General features: G+C 46.0%; 1 protein-coding gene across 1 annotated transcript in view; it reads right to left on the bottom strand.

Moving 5' to 3' along the window:
* Positions 1-8,000: 8,000 nt before the first annotated feature.
* The window catches only part of ST6GALNAC6 (ST6 N-acetylgalactosaminide alpha-2,6-sialyltransferase 6), a 44,716-nt gene continuing 37,007 nt past the window's right edge, over positions 8,001-15,709 (bottom strand). Inside the window, exons 3-5 of the mRNA XM_073640002.1 lie at positions 12,706-13,115; positions 9,827-9,934; positions 8,001-9,047 (exon numbers count right to left, since the gene is read on the bottom strand). Coding sequence (XP_073496103.1) covers positions 8,849-9,047; positions 9,827-9,934; positions 12,706-13,115 — 717 coding nt within the window. The 3' untranslated portion in view covers positions 8,001-8,848. The remainder of the gene's footprint in view (positions 9,048-9,826; positions 9,935-12,705; positions 13,116-15,709) is intronic.

Raw genomic sequence — 15,709 nt, 5'->3', positions numbered from 1 at the left:
TTTATATCTAATAAGAGACGACTATGTAATAAAAGATTGTGCTGTGACTGACAAAAATAACAAGAATACGCTATGTATGGGACGGAACTGTATATAACAGCAGAGGAAGCTATATAATAAGAGACAGCACCATATATAACGAGAGAGGATGGTACGTAATAAAGGAGGGTGTTATACATAATAAAAGATGAAACTATATAACTAAGGATGGCGCTATACATGTGAGGGACTGTTCTATACATAATATGGCTACATTCCTGCATCTGTGTGCAGTGTCGGTGTGCTGCCCTGTTTTATAGACGCATTGAGCATGTCCTATTCTAATCCTCAAAATCGGATCAGAACAGGACATTTTTTGACTCTCACAAATCTCATTCTCAGATCCATGATTTTCATGGATGTGTGAATGGATTTATAAAACTCTACGAGTCCGTGTGCCGTCCAATAAAAAAATCTGGCAGCATACGGACATTTCACACAAATGTGAGAATGCAGCCTACGGGATTTTACATTATCACTCTAAATCACACAGTGCAGATACAGAATAATATTTACATCCAGGCACTTACCGCTGACGTCTCATCTGATCAGAGTCGGTTTCTGCTGCTTCTTCTCCATCTGGTCAGACCTTCATGTCCACATCTCACAGCCACGACTCGTCTTGTCACGATGATCTCCAGCCTAGAAAATAACAAGGTCACATATATTGTATACATACATCTGTCTCCCCCGCACTGCGCCCCCGAATACACATATATCTACCCCCCCATTAATATACTATTAGCCACTTAGTAATCAAAATATAAAGTGATAAGGAGCACTGTGCCCCCCATTAACTATAATCTCCACCAGCCAATAATATAAATTATTCAGTCTCTGTGACTTTCCCCATTTAACTGTAAGGCTATGTGCACACGGAAAATATACAAGGCTTTACATTACAAGCAAAGTGAAACCCCCATCATTGCTCTCTCCCAGCACCCACTTCATTGCTCTCTCCCCACACCCCTGTCATTGCTTTCTCCCAGCAACCCCCGTCATTGCTCTCCCCAGCCCCATCATTGCTCTCCCCATCCCCACCATCCTCATCATTGCTCTCTCCCAGCACCCCCATCATTGCTCTCTCCCAGCACCCCCCCATCATTGCTCTTCCAGCAACCCCCGTCATTTCTCTCTCCTAGCAACCCACATCATTGTTCTCCCACCACCACCCCCGTCATTGTCCTCTCCCAACAACCCCCATCATTGCTCTGCCCAGCCCCATCATTGCTCTCCCCATCCCCACCATCCTCATCATTGCTTTCCCCATCATTGCTCTCTCCCAGCACCCCCATCATTGCTCTCTCCCAGCACCCCCGTCATTGCTCTTCCAGCAACCCCCATCATTTCTCTCTCCCAGCAACCCACATCATTGTTCTCTCCCAGCACCCCCGTCATTGCTCTTCCAGCAACCCCCGTAATTTCTCTCTCCCAGCAACCCACATCATTGTTCTCCCACCACCACCCTCGTCATTGCTCTCTCCCAGCAACCCCAATAATTTCTCGCTCCCAGCAACCCACATCATTGTTCTCCCGCCACCACCTCCGTCATTGCTCTCTCCCAGCAACCACGATCATTGCTCTGCCCAGCCCCACCATCCTCATAATTGCTCTCTCCATCCCCATCATTGCTCTCCCCAGCCCCATCATTGCTCTCTCCATGCCCATAATTGCTCTCCCCAGCCCCATCATTGCTCCCCATCCCTGCTCTCCCCAGCCCCATCATTGCTCCCTCCAGCCCCATCATTGCTCTCTCCAGCCCCATATTGCTCTCTCCAGCCCCATCATTTCTCTCTCCAGCCCCATCATTGCTCTCCCCAACCCCATCATTGCTCTCCCCAGCCCCATCATTGCTCCCTCCAGCCCCATCATTGCTCCCTCCAGCCCCATCATTGCTCTCTCCAGCCCCATCATTGCTCTCCCCAACCCCATCATTGCTCTCCCCAACCCCATCATTGCTCTCCCCATCCCCATCATTGCTCTCCCCCACCCCCCCTCATTCTCCTGTTCCTCTCCCCAGCGTTTCAGTATATTAAAAAAAAAACACAACTTACCTCTCAGCCCACTCCCCTGCAGCAGCATCCTCCTCGCTGCCGGAAACTTTCGCTCTGACACAGGCGCGCACTGCATGATGACGTCACCAAGCAGCGCGGGCCTGTGCCAAGGAGGAAGCGCCAGGCAGGAAGCAGAGGTGAGGACGGATCCCTCCAGCTCCGCTGCCATTTTCCTCCTGTCAGCAGCGGAGCTGGAGGGATCCGTCCTCACCTCTGCTTCCTGCCTGGCGCTTCTCGCTCTCTGCCCGCTGCATATGATGAGGGCAATCTGGTCATGGGTCCCCCGGAGCCTGACCAGATTGCAATAAATTTTAACCCCCCTGCAAGGGCCCCGATGCTGTTGCTCGGGCTGCACAGGTGGTAGGTCCGCCACTGACTTTTGGTTCTACCGGATAAAGCATAGTCTGTCGCCACACATTCATTAAAATGTTGCACCAGCTGTTGCTAGTGAGCTGAACATCTGCCATGCTCCTTTTCATAGAGAAAAATGAAATCTCTTGAGTATCATTAGCAGTTTGATAAATATTATTTGATCATTAGGGTCCATCTTCTGAAACTCCCAGCAATCGCCTATAGTTGGCACAAAAGTTGTGATGTCAGTTGCTTAAATGTAGTAATAATTTAAATTATGTAATATATGGGCAATCCTCATCCACCTGAGAGGGAGCTGCTCATGATTAGTGACTCTTGTTCTGGCTCATAGAGAGTGTCCTGAATGCAATGGAATGACCATCTACACAGGAGGTCAGTTTCTGAATTCCTCTGAACTATAGGATGACATCACCACCTATCGGATTCCTCCTTAGTTCTCCATCAACTCCACCCTCCTTGTTTGTCTATATGTTCCACATACAGCTAAAGATATTATATTATTTCTGCTTTATATAAGAGAGCATTGATAAAATAGGTGAGTGCATGCTATCGCCTGCAGAGTTATAAAATACCTCTCGCACTGTCTGTGCTGTCTAGAAATGTTGTGTGAAGAATCTCCAATGTATCATATGAGATGCAATTTTACTTTTCTTTCCTTGCCTCCTGCATGTAAGAACTGACATGGAGAAACACATCACCAGCAGGAGGCACGGGAAACCGGCTGATGCTGCAATACATAGGATACCCTGAGACCTGTCTATCAATGCTGCTGTTAGATAGGACTCAACAGAACAAATGTAATATGATGAGAATCTACCACTCTACAAAGTAGAATGCATTATGGGAGGTGTAGTTGGCATTAGGGTGACCGCTATTTCTCTGGTATTCTGACCCTGGATTGTGACCTGACATACGCCTTCATCTTTTCCCTTAGTTACTACATGCTTGGTATTGACCTTGGAATGTCTGACTTCTCTGCCTCACGGCCTGTTCATGAGTAGTGACTAGCGTCACAGTAGTAGGCACACAACCCAGAAATTGTCCGTCAACTAAAGCAGATACACACAAGGCACAGAGAAGCATTATTACTAGTTGATGCTATAGATGCCCATTGTTAAGTCACAACCTTGAACCTCTACAAAATCCTTGGGTTAGCCAGATCAATAGTGGATGCATGTGCCCCATGGTGCAAGACTATCTAGCACAACATTACACAAACAAAAAGTTCAGATTTTATATTAAAATTAGATTTATTATCTTTTCTTTGAAATCCAACATTTAATTTATTTTTCAAGAACACTTTTTTATTGTCACAGTTTTCAGCCTTTATTTGAAAAGTATCTTAGCAATATACTCATCGACATGCCACACGTCCTCTAAGACAATCCAAGACTTTATGTGACAAGATATATGGATGGGATCTATAATAGCTAATTTTTCCATAGAATTATAATATATTCTCCATGTTTTTTTTATAAAAGCTGATGAAACTACTGCATTTCACACATTTGGATTTTAGAAAAAGTACCTCACATATCACACAGATTTATTTCTCCATTTTACCAGGGTTTCAAAAATACAGTAGTAAAATAAACTATTGGACTTTCTGCTGCCCTTTGTAGTGTCTTATAAGACTCCAGTCTGATAACATATCACTATATTTGTATTCCTTACAGAAGACGCAAGAACTCTTGTACAAGTGTCATTGATGTCTGTGCAGGATATCATATGCTTTAAAAAAAGTCTCATGCGTACTAATACCCATGAGACTTCTCCGACACTACACAGATGGCTGTGGCACTGGTGCTGCCAAAGTTGCAGAATATTCGTCAGAGACATTCAGTCTATCAGTGTAGTTCTCTTTTTCTGACTACACATAGAGCTTATTCCTAGGGGTTCAGTTCTGCTTGCAGCGCCACAAACAGCATTGAACCCTGAGGAAGCCAAATGAAGAGTGCTACGCTGCCGAACCGGACATCTCTGCCCAACACTCGAGAACTCTGGCAGCTGTTTGATTGTTTACCATGTAGGGGCTTGTAGAGATGTCATACGGCCCACAGAGGGACCAAGTTCCAATGGTGAGCCCATCCAATCACGATTAGTGCAGGGTCAGGATTAATCTCGATGACTGGATATTGAGTCAGGCTGCAAAATAAGCAGATGTGACTACAGTGTTATTGCCCTGATTAGTGCGATTGTCCAGACTAGGGTGGTACCCTCCTGAGGTTGGGGTGATCCTGGTTGAGGCCATTGCCTCGGTTGGGAAGTCTTGGTAGGTGCCATCAATCTGGCAAAGGAAACCGGTGCTGTCTGACCACGTGTGTCAGCCCATTGAATTGAACTGTAGCTTATTGGATGGGATGCTTTTGTCCCAGGGCAGTTGAAAAATTCAGTTTTTGTAGGGCAGAATATACACGTGACTGGGAATGATCTATGATCGGTTTAGAATTACCTCGATTGTCTTATTGTGCATGGAAGCATTTTTAGAAGATAGAAATGTTTCCATTCGGGAGCTGCAATTTCTTAACATTACATATGTGAAATAGTTACAAATTACGTAAATTAGGTACTCCTCCTTCACTAAAAATAATCCCCGAAAATGGTAAAGAGGAGTCAAATATCTAGTGCGACTTCTGATTTCATACCTTCCAACATTTGTATCTCAAATCACAGGATACTTTACAGGTTAAAAAAAAAAAAAAAAATCACTCTAATATTTTTTTTTAGGAGTTTTTAGTTTTCAGAGGGCATCCTCTATTCAGGACCCTTATCTATATGCCATTGCAAAGAATATACTGTATTTCTTTCACTGAGAACTGTGTAATGCTTAATTTCTCCTGTGGGGGCACTGTAGGGAAATTAAAGACTTTTTGAATGGTCTCCCTACAAAACAACCAAATCAGAAATTGGCTTATATCTTCTAAATCGCTCTGGAACAATAAAACGCGATTTGCTCTAACAAAAAAGGTTTGTTTTTTTTTACATTTGGATTTCATTAGGGTCATTAATAAAAACTAGTGCCGGCCTCAGAACTCAGGTCTCATCATTGCCTTCCTCTAATGTGACTGCTATCTGGACACAGGGCTTAGAGGGATAAAGGGGTTAAGGTCAAAAATGTGCCAAATTTTTGAAGCAAATTATTTGGACAAGCTAACTAATAGGTGGTGTAAAGTTTAACTATACAGTGTAAAGATGAGGACCAAATGTATCATCCAGCATGAGCCACTTTAATAAATTTGGTGCATTTTTGGACTATGTAGTCTAAATTTTCACAGTCTAAAAGTTAGATAGTTTTAGTAAGTCTGCCCTATCGGCTATTAAAGTTGTCCAGCTTTCATTTTCTTAAAAAAGGATCACCATAGCTTGAATCCCAATTTTACATTTTATATATTATGGTAATTCTTTTTCTAATTATTTAACAGCAGATTTATCCTTGTATCCCTTTCTACTATTGAAGAAAAACCCCTTGTGTCATGCCCGCTCCCTTCCGCCCTACATTAGACAGTATCAGCATGTGATGTTCTTAAAAAAATAATTTGTTGCAATATTACTGTACTTTTAATATATACAGTAAGACAAAAAGAAGCCAAATGTTGGTTGCCATGGACAATGCTATAGTTTCCTATATTCTATATTTCTTAAAGGGATACACCTTAAAGTTAATTTTGCTATATACTGGTATTTATATGCATTCTGATGTTTGCAATCAACCACCATGGGCTGCATTAGTCTCAAAGGTGTCAAGACAAATGTCTACCCGCACAATCACTGCATTATCACACTTTTCTCTGTTTCCTTTGGCCCATTTAGTCACAGTTTTTTACATTAGTAGATTTCTTTAGGTTTAGCTTTTGCAGCCGTATAACCTCACAGCTAATACTTATTCAGTACAGGTCCGACGTCTCATTTAGACTAATCTACACACAGGAAATTGAATACCTATGTTAAAGAGTCACAACATATAATTATAAAATGTATATTGGGGACGGCAGATGAAATCTGGAAAAATGCAGCAGGGGACCGTTGCATAATGCTACTAAAAAGCTGTCTCTCTATCGCCACCTAATGGAGGTGGCAACTCTATAAGGCAGTATCCAATAGGTGGCACTAGAGAGCCAGTTTTCTTTCTCCTAGATACCCTTTTCTCTGGGAGCATTGCCTTACCTCTAAGTCTTGCTATGCTAGCTGACTCTGTCCAGAAAGAGAACCAGTACAGATTCTGGATGGGTGCAATTTTGTAATATATTCTGCCTCTTCAGTCATATGTTATTGATGAGCTATCATGTCGCAGGTCATCAATATCAGATCGGAGGGGATGTGACACTCGGCATCACAGTCGATCATCTGCTATTTACTCCGGTGGTGACCAGATGTATACATTGAACTGGACAGCACTGCGCTGCTCACTTCACATCCAGCTGCCACCGGAGCTGATCGGAGAGTGTGCCGGCTATGAAACGCCGACTGATCTAATATTAATGACTTAAAGGGTTTATCCGGTCTAAGAAGCGAAGTCTGCTGCAGTGGCTCTATATGACGGCAGACTGCCATATCAAAATACTGAGCGATGCACATACTGTCACGATTCCCCTGTTCCCCATGTAAGAGCACGATCATGTGGTTACATGAATGTGATTTGCACACGTTCTGTCACATACTGACTAGTCTCATCCGGATTCTCTCAATAGAAGAGAAATGAGAGAACTGCAGGAGTCTAGTCGGCATGTGACTGTCAGTATGCAATACACACCCGGTCATCTGACCGTCTACTTGCATGGTGAATCGTGACAGTGTGCACATCGCCGACACATACAGACTGTGCTTCTTAGACTGGACAACCCTTTTATCAAGGATCAATATCATATGACCCTTTTAAATGTGGGGACATAGACAACACCATTACACATGTCTTGGGACAATGCAAGAAAGTCTAACCACTCAGCCCATGGCGTACTACCCCTCCAACCAGGTAATGTGGCATGGACTCAGCATTGTCCCTGCCTCTCCATGTTTTGTGCCAACATGTGGTGCTTAAATGCAGAAGAGTCCATGTGGAATGAAAACTCCTATAGATGAGTATTTCTTGGAGTATAGAACGTTACAATGACCTTGCCAAGTATGTGCAAACAATTGCCATCTTACCAAGGTGCTAAACCCAATGCCCTTGCAGTCTCGCCATTTAAATAAAAAAAAAAAAAACCACAACAACCCATGATCATGTATATATCACACAGCACGACACATCCATACATTGCAAAGCAGTTTACCAGCATCACCAGAGACCGCTGCCCCATAGTGACCACATATTTCCATGTTAACGCATACTAGCCCCACTTTGGTATGTAGCATTCACCGACCTGTAATTTCTGTATGCTGCGCCCGTTCCCTGTCTTGACCATTTGTATAAAAAATTACAGCTAATTTATGTGTAGAGAAAAATATAGGCAATACATTTCTGAGAGCGTGGAATCAGTAATGGACCTGGGGAGCTCAACGCAGGGGTGAAGTGGAGGACACCTGAACTACAGCAAAAAGTTGTGACGTATGGAGCGGAGGGAAATTGTGCTTAAGCCTATACAGGAAATATAAGTATCAAGACAATCTGGGGCCTCAAAATCTAAATGCTCTTCACAGGTCCATGCTACCAATTCCCCCCAAAAAATGAGACGCTAGAATCCTAAAATCAGAAAAACCTGGGAATTCAAGTACAGAAAGGTGAGTACACCTCTAATTTTACAATCCGTAGACTATCTAGATCCACCATCATGGGTCCTCCAAGGTGTACACCACCGTCTATGAGAACATTCAGCATTTTATCAAGCACCTGACCTAGTTTAAAGCCTGGCACTGTATTTTTTTTCACATCCAGAACTGAAGACCAAAGAAAGCTTTGCCATCTTGGGCTCCTGGCCTCTGTGGTCATCTATTGCCTTCTTTGCACAGAGGGATGTAGCTTAAAAGCCAGAAAGGTAGGGGGTCAGAGAGAAGTATAATGAGCACCTCAGACTAATCATTATTAGTCTGTGTTGCCCATTAATTTGCCTTCAAGATTTCCAACACTGTGCACCCTCCAAACTGGTGCTACTACTATTCTCCAGTGGTATTACACAAGGGCAACTCATCAAATACCCATCTCCCATCAGTGGCACAATAAGGTCAGACAGACGTAGTTTTCTGCAGCTCTCTGCTTACACATTTCTGTGTTTTGCCCATGCAATCAGCCTACAGAAATCACCGGTTCCGGCGCTCGGACATCGTCCTTGGTGACACGTACTGTTCTTTTACGTAATTCCTAGACCCAGTTTTGTCTAAAGCTGCAGAGGACTTGATTCCACACCAGGAGACCAGCGAAGTAGGAAAAGACAAGACATGAACACCACTATTTAGTTGTCTGGATCTTTGAACCACTCGGGGTGTGAGAAGGAGATGTTATATACAGATGCCCAGCGGGCAAACACCAGTTTCTCTGTGATGAAGCGGTGGTGATTGCCTCTTCGTCCACGTTCATTCTGAATGTAAGTGGTGCACTCATCTGAACTCCTGGGCTCGTAGTAGTGATATGGCATCTTGTGCTGCTGCTTACTGGAAATAGATAGAGAAATCAGTCATATTATTGTCATCGAAGATCTTGTCTGAACAACCTTAACTCTGGTGAAAAGTTGATACCTGGCCCCCCCACATCAAAGTGACTAAAGGGAGTCAGCAGGTTTTTGCTATTTAACCCGAGAGCAGCACAAAACCCTGATTCCAGGGATATCTCAATTACTGGACTGATTGGTGCGATTTTGATAAAATCCCTGTTTTCTCTGCTGCATATCTAGCAGTGCTATGAATACTGAGCTCCGTATAACACCACCCACACCCCTGATTGGCAGCTTCCTGCGTACATTGTCAGTAAGTAGCCAATCAGTGGTGGGGGTGGGGTTACACAGATTAGCTGGACTGCCTGGCACGCGACTCCTAATCCTATAGTGATAATCTCCTACTGATAAAACTGTGATTGTATTAAAACTACAACAAACCATGGCGCAAGTCACACATCGCTGGAATCAGGATCTCTGCTCCTAAATTATGCTGTTCTCAGATTAAATAGCAAAAACCTTCTTACTGATTTCCTTTAAGCTATAGAAAACTACATTATAAAATATAGTTGTTCTAAAAAATCAAATTAGAAATAGAGGAAAGAGTCAAGATGGCGACTGCCCACTAGCATGTGGTCCTTTACTGCGCTTTGGAGACATAAATCACACCGATGTCTACAATGTTGTTTCGCCCTGAGCAGTTATTATTAAATTCCCAGGTCAGTGAATCAACTAAACATTAATAAAAGGGTTAATTTGACATTATGGGAGCTTCATTACCTGCAGTAGTTGGGGGGCACCATTCCGTACACGTGGACCTTATTACACAGCTCCACTGCAATAACCATTGTAAACCAACCGGTGCTCAACCATGAATGGGATTTCTCCCTGGGAAAAACAATGTATTCACTGTCAGTAACAAGCAATCAGTTATATGGGAGCGCGCATGGTCACCACACTAATGTTGTATGGGGGCACAGCCGAACTTTTAAAAGTCAGAGGGTGCTCTTAAGTACTATTCTATAAGATCACTGTGGATAGCTCCAGCAAGATTCGCCTGTGACTCGGAGTTTACCTGCAACATTTCATTACTTGTGTGAAATCATTAGATGGCTACTTTTAGTCAAAATGGAAATATAAAATATTAGTGGTGGGTTTCCTTCTATCACCTTCCTCTAATCTCCTGAAATGTAAAATACAAAAACTTTGGTAATTTGCAGTGACTTCTGATGACACCAACACAATGTTCCCTATAGGATGTATGTAGATATCAGGCCTGTGCAAGAGGCTGTACAGAGGCAGACAGAGACCCTGCAGCTCCATGCTGCCGAGCCAAGGACTGTGCAAGAGGCTGTACGAAGGCAGACAAAGTCCCTGAAGCTCCATGCTACCAATCCAAGGACTGTGCAAGAGGCTTTATGGAGGCAGACAGAGACCCTGCAGGTCCAAGTGTGGCACCCTGCTATTACAGGTACCACAGGACCCAAAAGGGTGCATGGACGGACTTCTCCACAAGAGGCCCTCATTACATAACAGACACCTCCACCCTTCCACCTCATACCACCAGAGGGAGCCCTGTTAGGGATATATATACTGGAGGGTGGAGTTAGGCAGTCAGTGTGTGTGCTGGCACAGAGATCAGTGAAGAAGCAGCATGTGAGCTGCTGTGCTGAGGGCCAGCCAGGGCCTAAAGCACGTGCTGAAGCCCTGGGGGCCTAGAGCAGGGCCGGAGGCAAGGAGAAGAGTGAGAGGAGTTATGGGGGCAGAGGAGCATCTTAGGGTCACCCCAGAACACAAGCCGGACACCGGGTCCGTGCCTACAGGGTCCTCTACGCCCAGTAGGAACAACCGGTATACCAGGAGGATTCTAAACCCCTGGTCAACCTGAAGCTACAATTATCTAAAGAACTAGGAACCACGAAGGCCCCAGCTTCCAGGGATAGTGGTAGCCAGAAGAAAGTTCTTATCACCAAGCATACAGGTTAGGAGAGTGAAAGAGTACAGAAGCTAGGCCAAGTTCCAGGCTGGTCAGAAGCTTTAGGGAAAGGAAGAAACGAATCAGGAGGCCTTATACCCGCTCACTGGGGAGAGTCCAGAAGTGCACCCTTCCTATCAAGTACCCTGGACCGTACCTGCCATCTACACCAGTAAAAGGTACTGAAGCGAATCCCCTGTGTGCGTGTCCGTCATTCCCCCTGACCTGACCGGGCCACCTCTCACCTGCATGCCTTCCATCAACCCTGCCCCGGGGGCCCGCTCCACCTGTGGGGAGCAGAAACATCCCAACTGCCATCCCACCACCCCTAGAGGTCTGTAGCAGCGCTGGTACCCATTACCAGGAGCCACAGGTGGCGTCACGAGACAAAAACTGTTAACCCCCTTTTAAAGAGTGACCCCAGGGTACGGGCCCGGGAGTCGACTGCCGTGACATCCCAAGAAGGTAAAGGCCCGGGTACCGAGTCCCCCATATCCCCCTGGGCGAGTCACATGCTACTGAGCCAAGGACTGTGCAAGAGGCTGTACGGAGGCAGATAGAGACCCTGCAGCTCCACGCTACCGAGCCAAGGACTCTGCAAAAGGCTGTACGGAGGCAGACAGTCCCTGCACCTCATTGCTAACGAGCCAAGGACTGTGCAAGAGGCTGTACGGAGGCAGATAGAGACCCTGCAGCTCCACGCTACCGAGCCAAGGACTCTGCAAAAGGCTGTACGGAGGCAGACAGTCCCTGCACCTCATTGCTAACGAGCCAAGGACTGTGCAAGAGGCTGTACGGAGGCAGATAGAGACCCTGCAGCTCCATGCTACCAAGCCAAGGACTTCATGTACCACTTTACCAATATATGGCAAAGCAACAAGTCATCTGTCGGAGCATGCCACGTTTTATTTTTTCTCTTGGATTCATATTAAATCTAATGTGACAAGGGCTAACACCTTGTACCCAATAATTACCAAAGTGCACAATCTTCAATCAATCAATCTCCACCTGGCACACATCAGATAGTTCAGTGAATGCAACTCCTAGTTGAATTAAAGGGGTTCTCCCATTTTGTAAAACCCATGTCCCCCGGCTGCCGTTTTTTTTAAACAAAAACAAAACTTCTTTACTTACCCTCCCCAGGTCCAGTGCTGGGTCTTTCTGCTGCTCCTGGTGTCTGTTAATGTCTGCAGTGCTGATGTCACATGGACAATGCAGCAGCCAATAACTGAGCTCAGCAACTTGTGCTGTCAACTCGGCAGAGCCACTGAGCTTAGTTATCGATGGGACGTCAGCGCTGCATACAGTTACAGACACCGGGAGCAGCAGCAGAGACTCCGTCCTGGACCCAGGGAGGGAGTGTATACAGATTGTTTTTTCAAAGCTGGAGTACATTGTTTTCCAAAACCAGAAAACCCATTTAGGCAAGACTTCAGTGTATTCACTGTTGAAACTCTAAACTGGAGTTGGAATTTTTCAGATGGCGGTACACTTTAGATATCTGGGTTAACTGAGTCCTCAGTTACCAGCACTGGAAATGCCAACATACCTGTATGTACCCAATCATTCTAACCACCTGCTTCAATACCAGTTTGGGCACAGTGGATGCAGAATACAAAAAAATATATATGTATATATTACAATTTTAAGGTCACAACAACATTATGATTGGTGTATTTTTTACCTGTCTCTTCCTGTTTCTGCCCGAAACAGCTCATCAAATCGTGCCATGTTTCGAGGAGACAAAACAAAAGCGGACACATTCGGAAAAGCGGAGCTGGCTCGCTGGATAATGTGGTACAGATTAGTTTTGCTGTTCTGTTGCATCTTGACTGGTGGCCCCCAGAATAGAAGAGTCTGACCTGGAGCTCGGCTCAAGAATTCTTGAGGTCGCCGCAGCACTCGGTACACACTGGAGTGTGCCACCACTCTGAACGTAGTCTTATTGCCCACATCTTTCTCAAAGCCTGTGGTGGGGGCATCATTCATGCGGATGATGCACTCTGACTGGTCAATTGTAGGACCCAGGCCAGTATTAAGCAGGTGGCTGGAGCTGGTGACCAGGACACAACTGTTGCACTTGGCGTGAAGAGTCTACAAAGAGATCAGAGGTCATTGTGAAATAATAGCATGAGAACTGAGACCGAGAATGCAGTCAGGGTTAAAACAACCTTTCTATAAGGCCTGTTTCACACGTCCTGATCTTTGGCTACTGGAAAAAACAGTACTGGAGATGTCCGTGTCTACCTGTGTGGCAACTGTGTGCTGCATCAGGATCACACGTATGGGCTCCTGGGAATCAGCGGTACAGTTAGCGCTGTTCCCAAGTGCCGGGTGCTGAAGGCATCTGTCATTATTGTATCCTGCTTGGGCTGCGATCAGCACTAGCAGAGGACAATGTTGACAGTTGTATTGTGCCCCCGCTGTGTCCAGCAAGTGTAAAAATAAGAATAAATGTAAAAAAATCCTTATACTCACCTGTCCAAAGTTTAAAAAAAATCCAGTCTCCCATGCTGTAATCCATATGACTGACAGGCGACCGCACACACTGAGGAGCAGGGCAGAATGAACGGGTCCCTGACCTGCGTTGAGCTCAGTGAGCGGTGTCCTGTCACTCAGGACAGGTCAGGGGCCTGCTCGCTGGAACAAGTTATTCTCCTCTGCTCCTCAGCATTTGCGGTCACTTCAAACCACCGCAGACGCTGATGCAGAATTGTCGGTCAGATGGATTACAGCGTGGGACAGTATATCGGACAGGTGAGTATAATGTGTATTTTATTCTTATTTTTACACTTGCTAGATACAGCAAGGGCTGAATACAACTGTCAACATTGTCCCCTGCTGGTGCTGATCGCAACACCAGCAGGGGACAATGAAGACAGATGCCTTCAGCACCCGGCAACTGGGAACAGCACTAATAGTACTGTTGATTCGCAGGTGCCGGTAAGCGTCACATTGATGATATACGGATGCCATCCGTGTGTCATCAGTGTGGAACGTTTTGCGGCGCATGCAGCGTAAAAAAAGTGGACATGTCAGCATGTTTTACCCACGGTCAGTGGAAACACGCTGACATGTGCACAGACCCATTCATTTGAATATGTCTACGTGTGTAAGTGTCTCCAATACATATGAAAACTGTCACCACAAGCACTAATGTGTCAAAAAAGCCTAAGACTGTCTAGATTTCTGGAACGAATTCTGGTTATATTTGCAGAAACCTCACACTATAACTCCTTCTTCACACGTCCTAGTAATTCTTGTACAGGAAAAAACAGTACTGGCGGGATCCGTGTTCCGTATGTGACATCCGTGTGCTATCCGTATGTCCATGTCCCCGTATGTAGTATCCAAAGTTTGTCCAGGAAAAAAATGGATGCTACTTAAACAATTTATTTTTAAAGTTTAATTGGAAGAAATTTAACAACACAGGACTTGCAGGAGGGAACAGATGATAGATAGAAATATGTGAGTGAGATATATAATCAGTGCTTTGTGATTGTAGCTTACTGTACATGTAATTTTTTAATAAATTATTAAATTTCTTTATTAATTTATTTAGTCATTACTGGTTATTAAAATGGGGGACCCCCAAAAAAATTGACTTGGGGCCTCCCTATAATAAATATCCAGCAAAGGCTAGGCAGACACCTGTGGGCTGATATTAATAGCCCCTAGTGTTACGATACTTGCGTAGTACTGCTGGAAACCAGTGGCCGAAGGAGCACGAGCCGGAACAGCAAGCGGTAGTAGAAGTGTAGCATCGGCGTCTCTGCCCCGTTCTAGGCAGAGACGCCGTCCCTCTCACCTCCCCGCTCCTGGCGCGGTGTCCTCCAGCGCTGCTCTCCCCGCTGCTTCCGGCGCGCGCTCCTTCCCCGGCAGTGTGCTTAGGGCGCGCGCGCGCTCCCCCTCTCTTAAAGGGACCGCGCGCGCCGTCCTAAGGAGTCCCCGGCCAATTGCCGGAGGACCTCCCATATAAAGGGCACCTCCTCCAAAATGGAGGTGCCCGAGCAATGTTGTTTGCACCTGTGTCTCACCTGTGCTTCAGCCCTCAGGTCCCCCTGCCAGTTACCTGCCAGATTCCTGCCAGCTTGCTGCCTTTGTCCTGCCTGATATCCAGTCACCTGCCTGCTAGCCTGAGGTCCGACGGTCTGCCTTCCAACTCCTGTCAGTCTATGGACCAGCTTGCCCGCTCACCTGGGAGCGCACACCTGTTACCTGCCTGCTAGCCTACCTGGAGGCTCCGCCGTCACGTGCTGTGACCATCTGCCTTTTCAGAGACTCCTGCCCGCTCACCTGGGAGCGCACACCTGTTACCTGCCTGCTAGCCTACCTGGAGGCTCCGCCGTCACGTGCTGTGACCATCTGCCTTTCCAGAGACTCCTGCCCGCTCACCTGGGAGCGCCCACCTGTTACCTGCCTGCTAGCCTACCTGGAGGCTTCGCCGTCACGTGCTGTGACCACCTACCATTCCAGAGACTCTCGCTTGCTCACCTGGGAGCACACATCTACCATCTGCCTGCTAGCCTACCCGGAGGCTCTGCCATCACAGGTCGTACCTACCCTTTACCCAGAGACTGCCCCGGTCACTTGCCGTAACTCCCTGCCCGTTCATCCAGAGACTGCCCCGGTCACTTGCCGTAACTCCCTGCCCGTTCTTCCAGAGACTGCCCCGGTCACTTGCCGTG

The sequence above is a fragment of the Phyllobates terribilis genome, unplaced genomic scaffold (assembly GCF_046119375.1).
Source record: "Phyllobates terribilis strain yellow unplaced genomic scaffold, ASM4611937v1 Scaffold_7__3_contigs__length_470593459, whole genome shotgun sequence".
Taxonomy (NCBI): domain Eukaryota; kingdom Metazoa; phylum Chordata; class Amphibia; order Anura; family Dendrobatidae; genus Phyllobates; species Phyllobates terribilis.
This window is presented reverse-complemented; position numbering and strand designations above follow the sequence as displayed.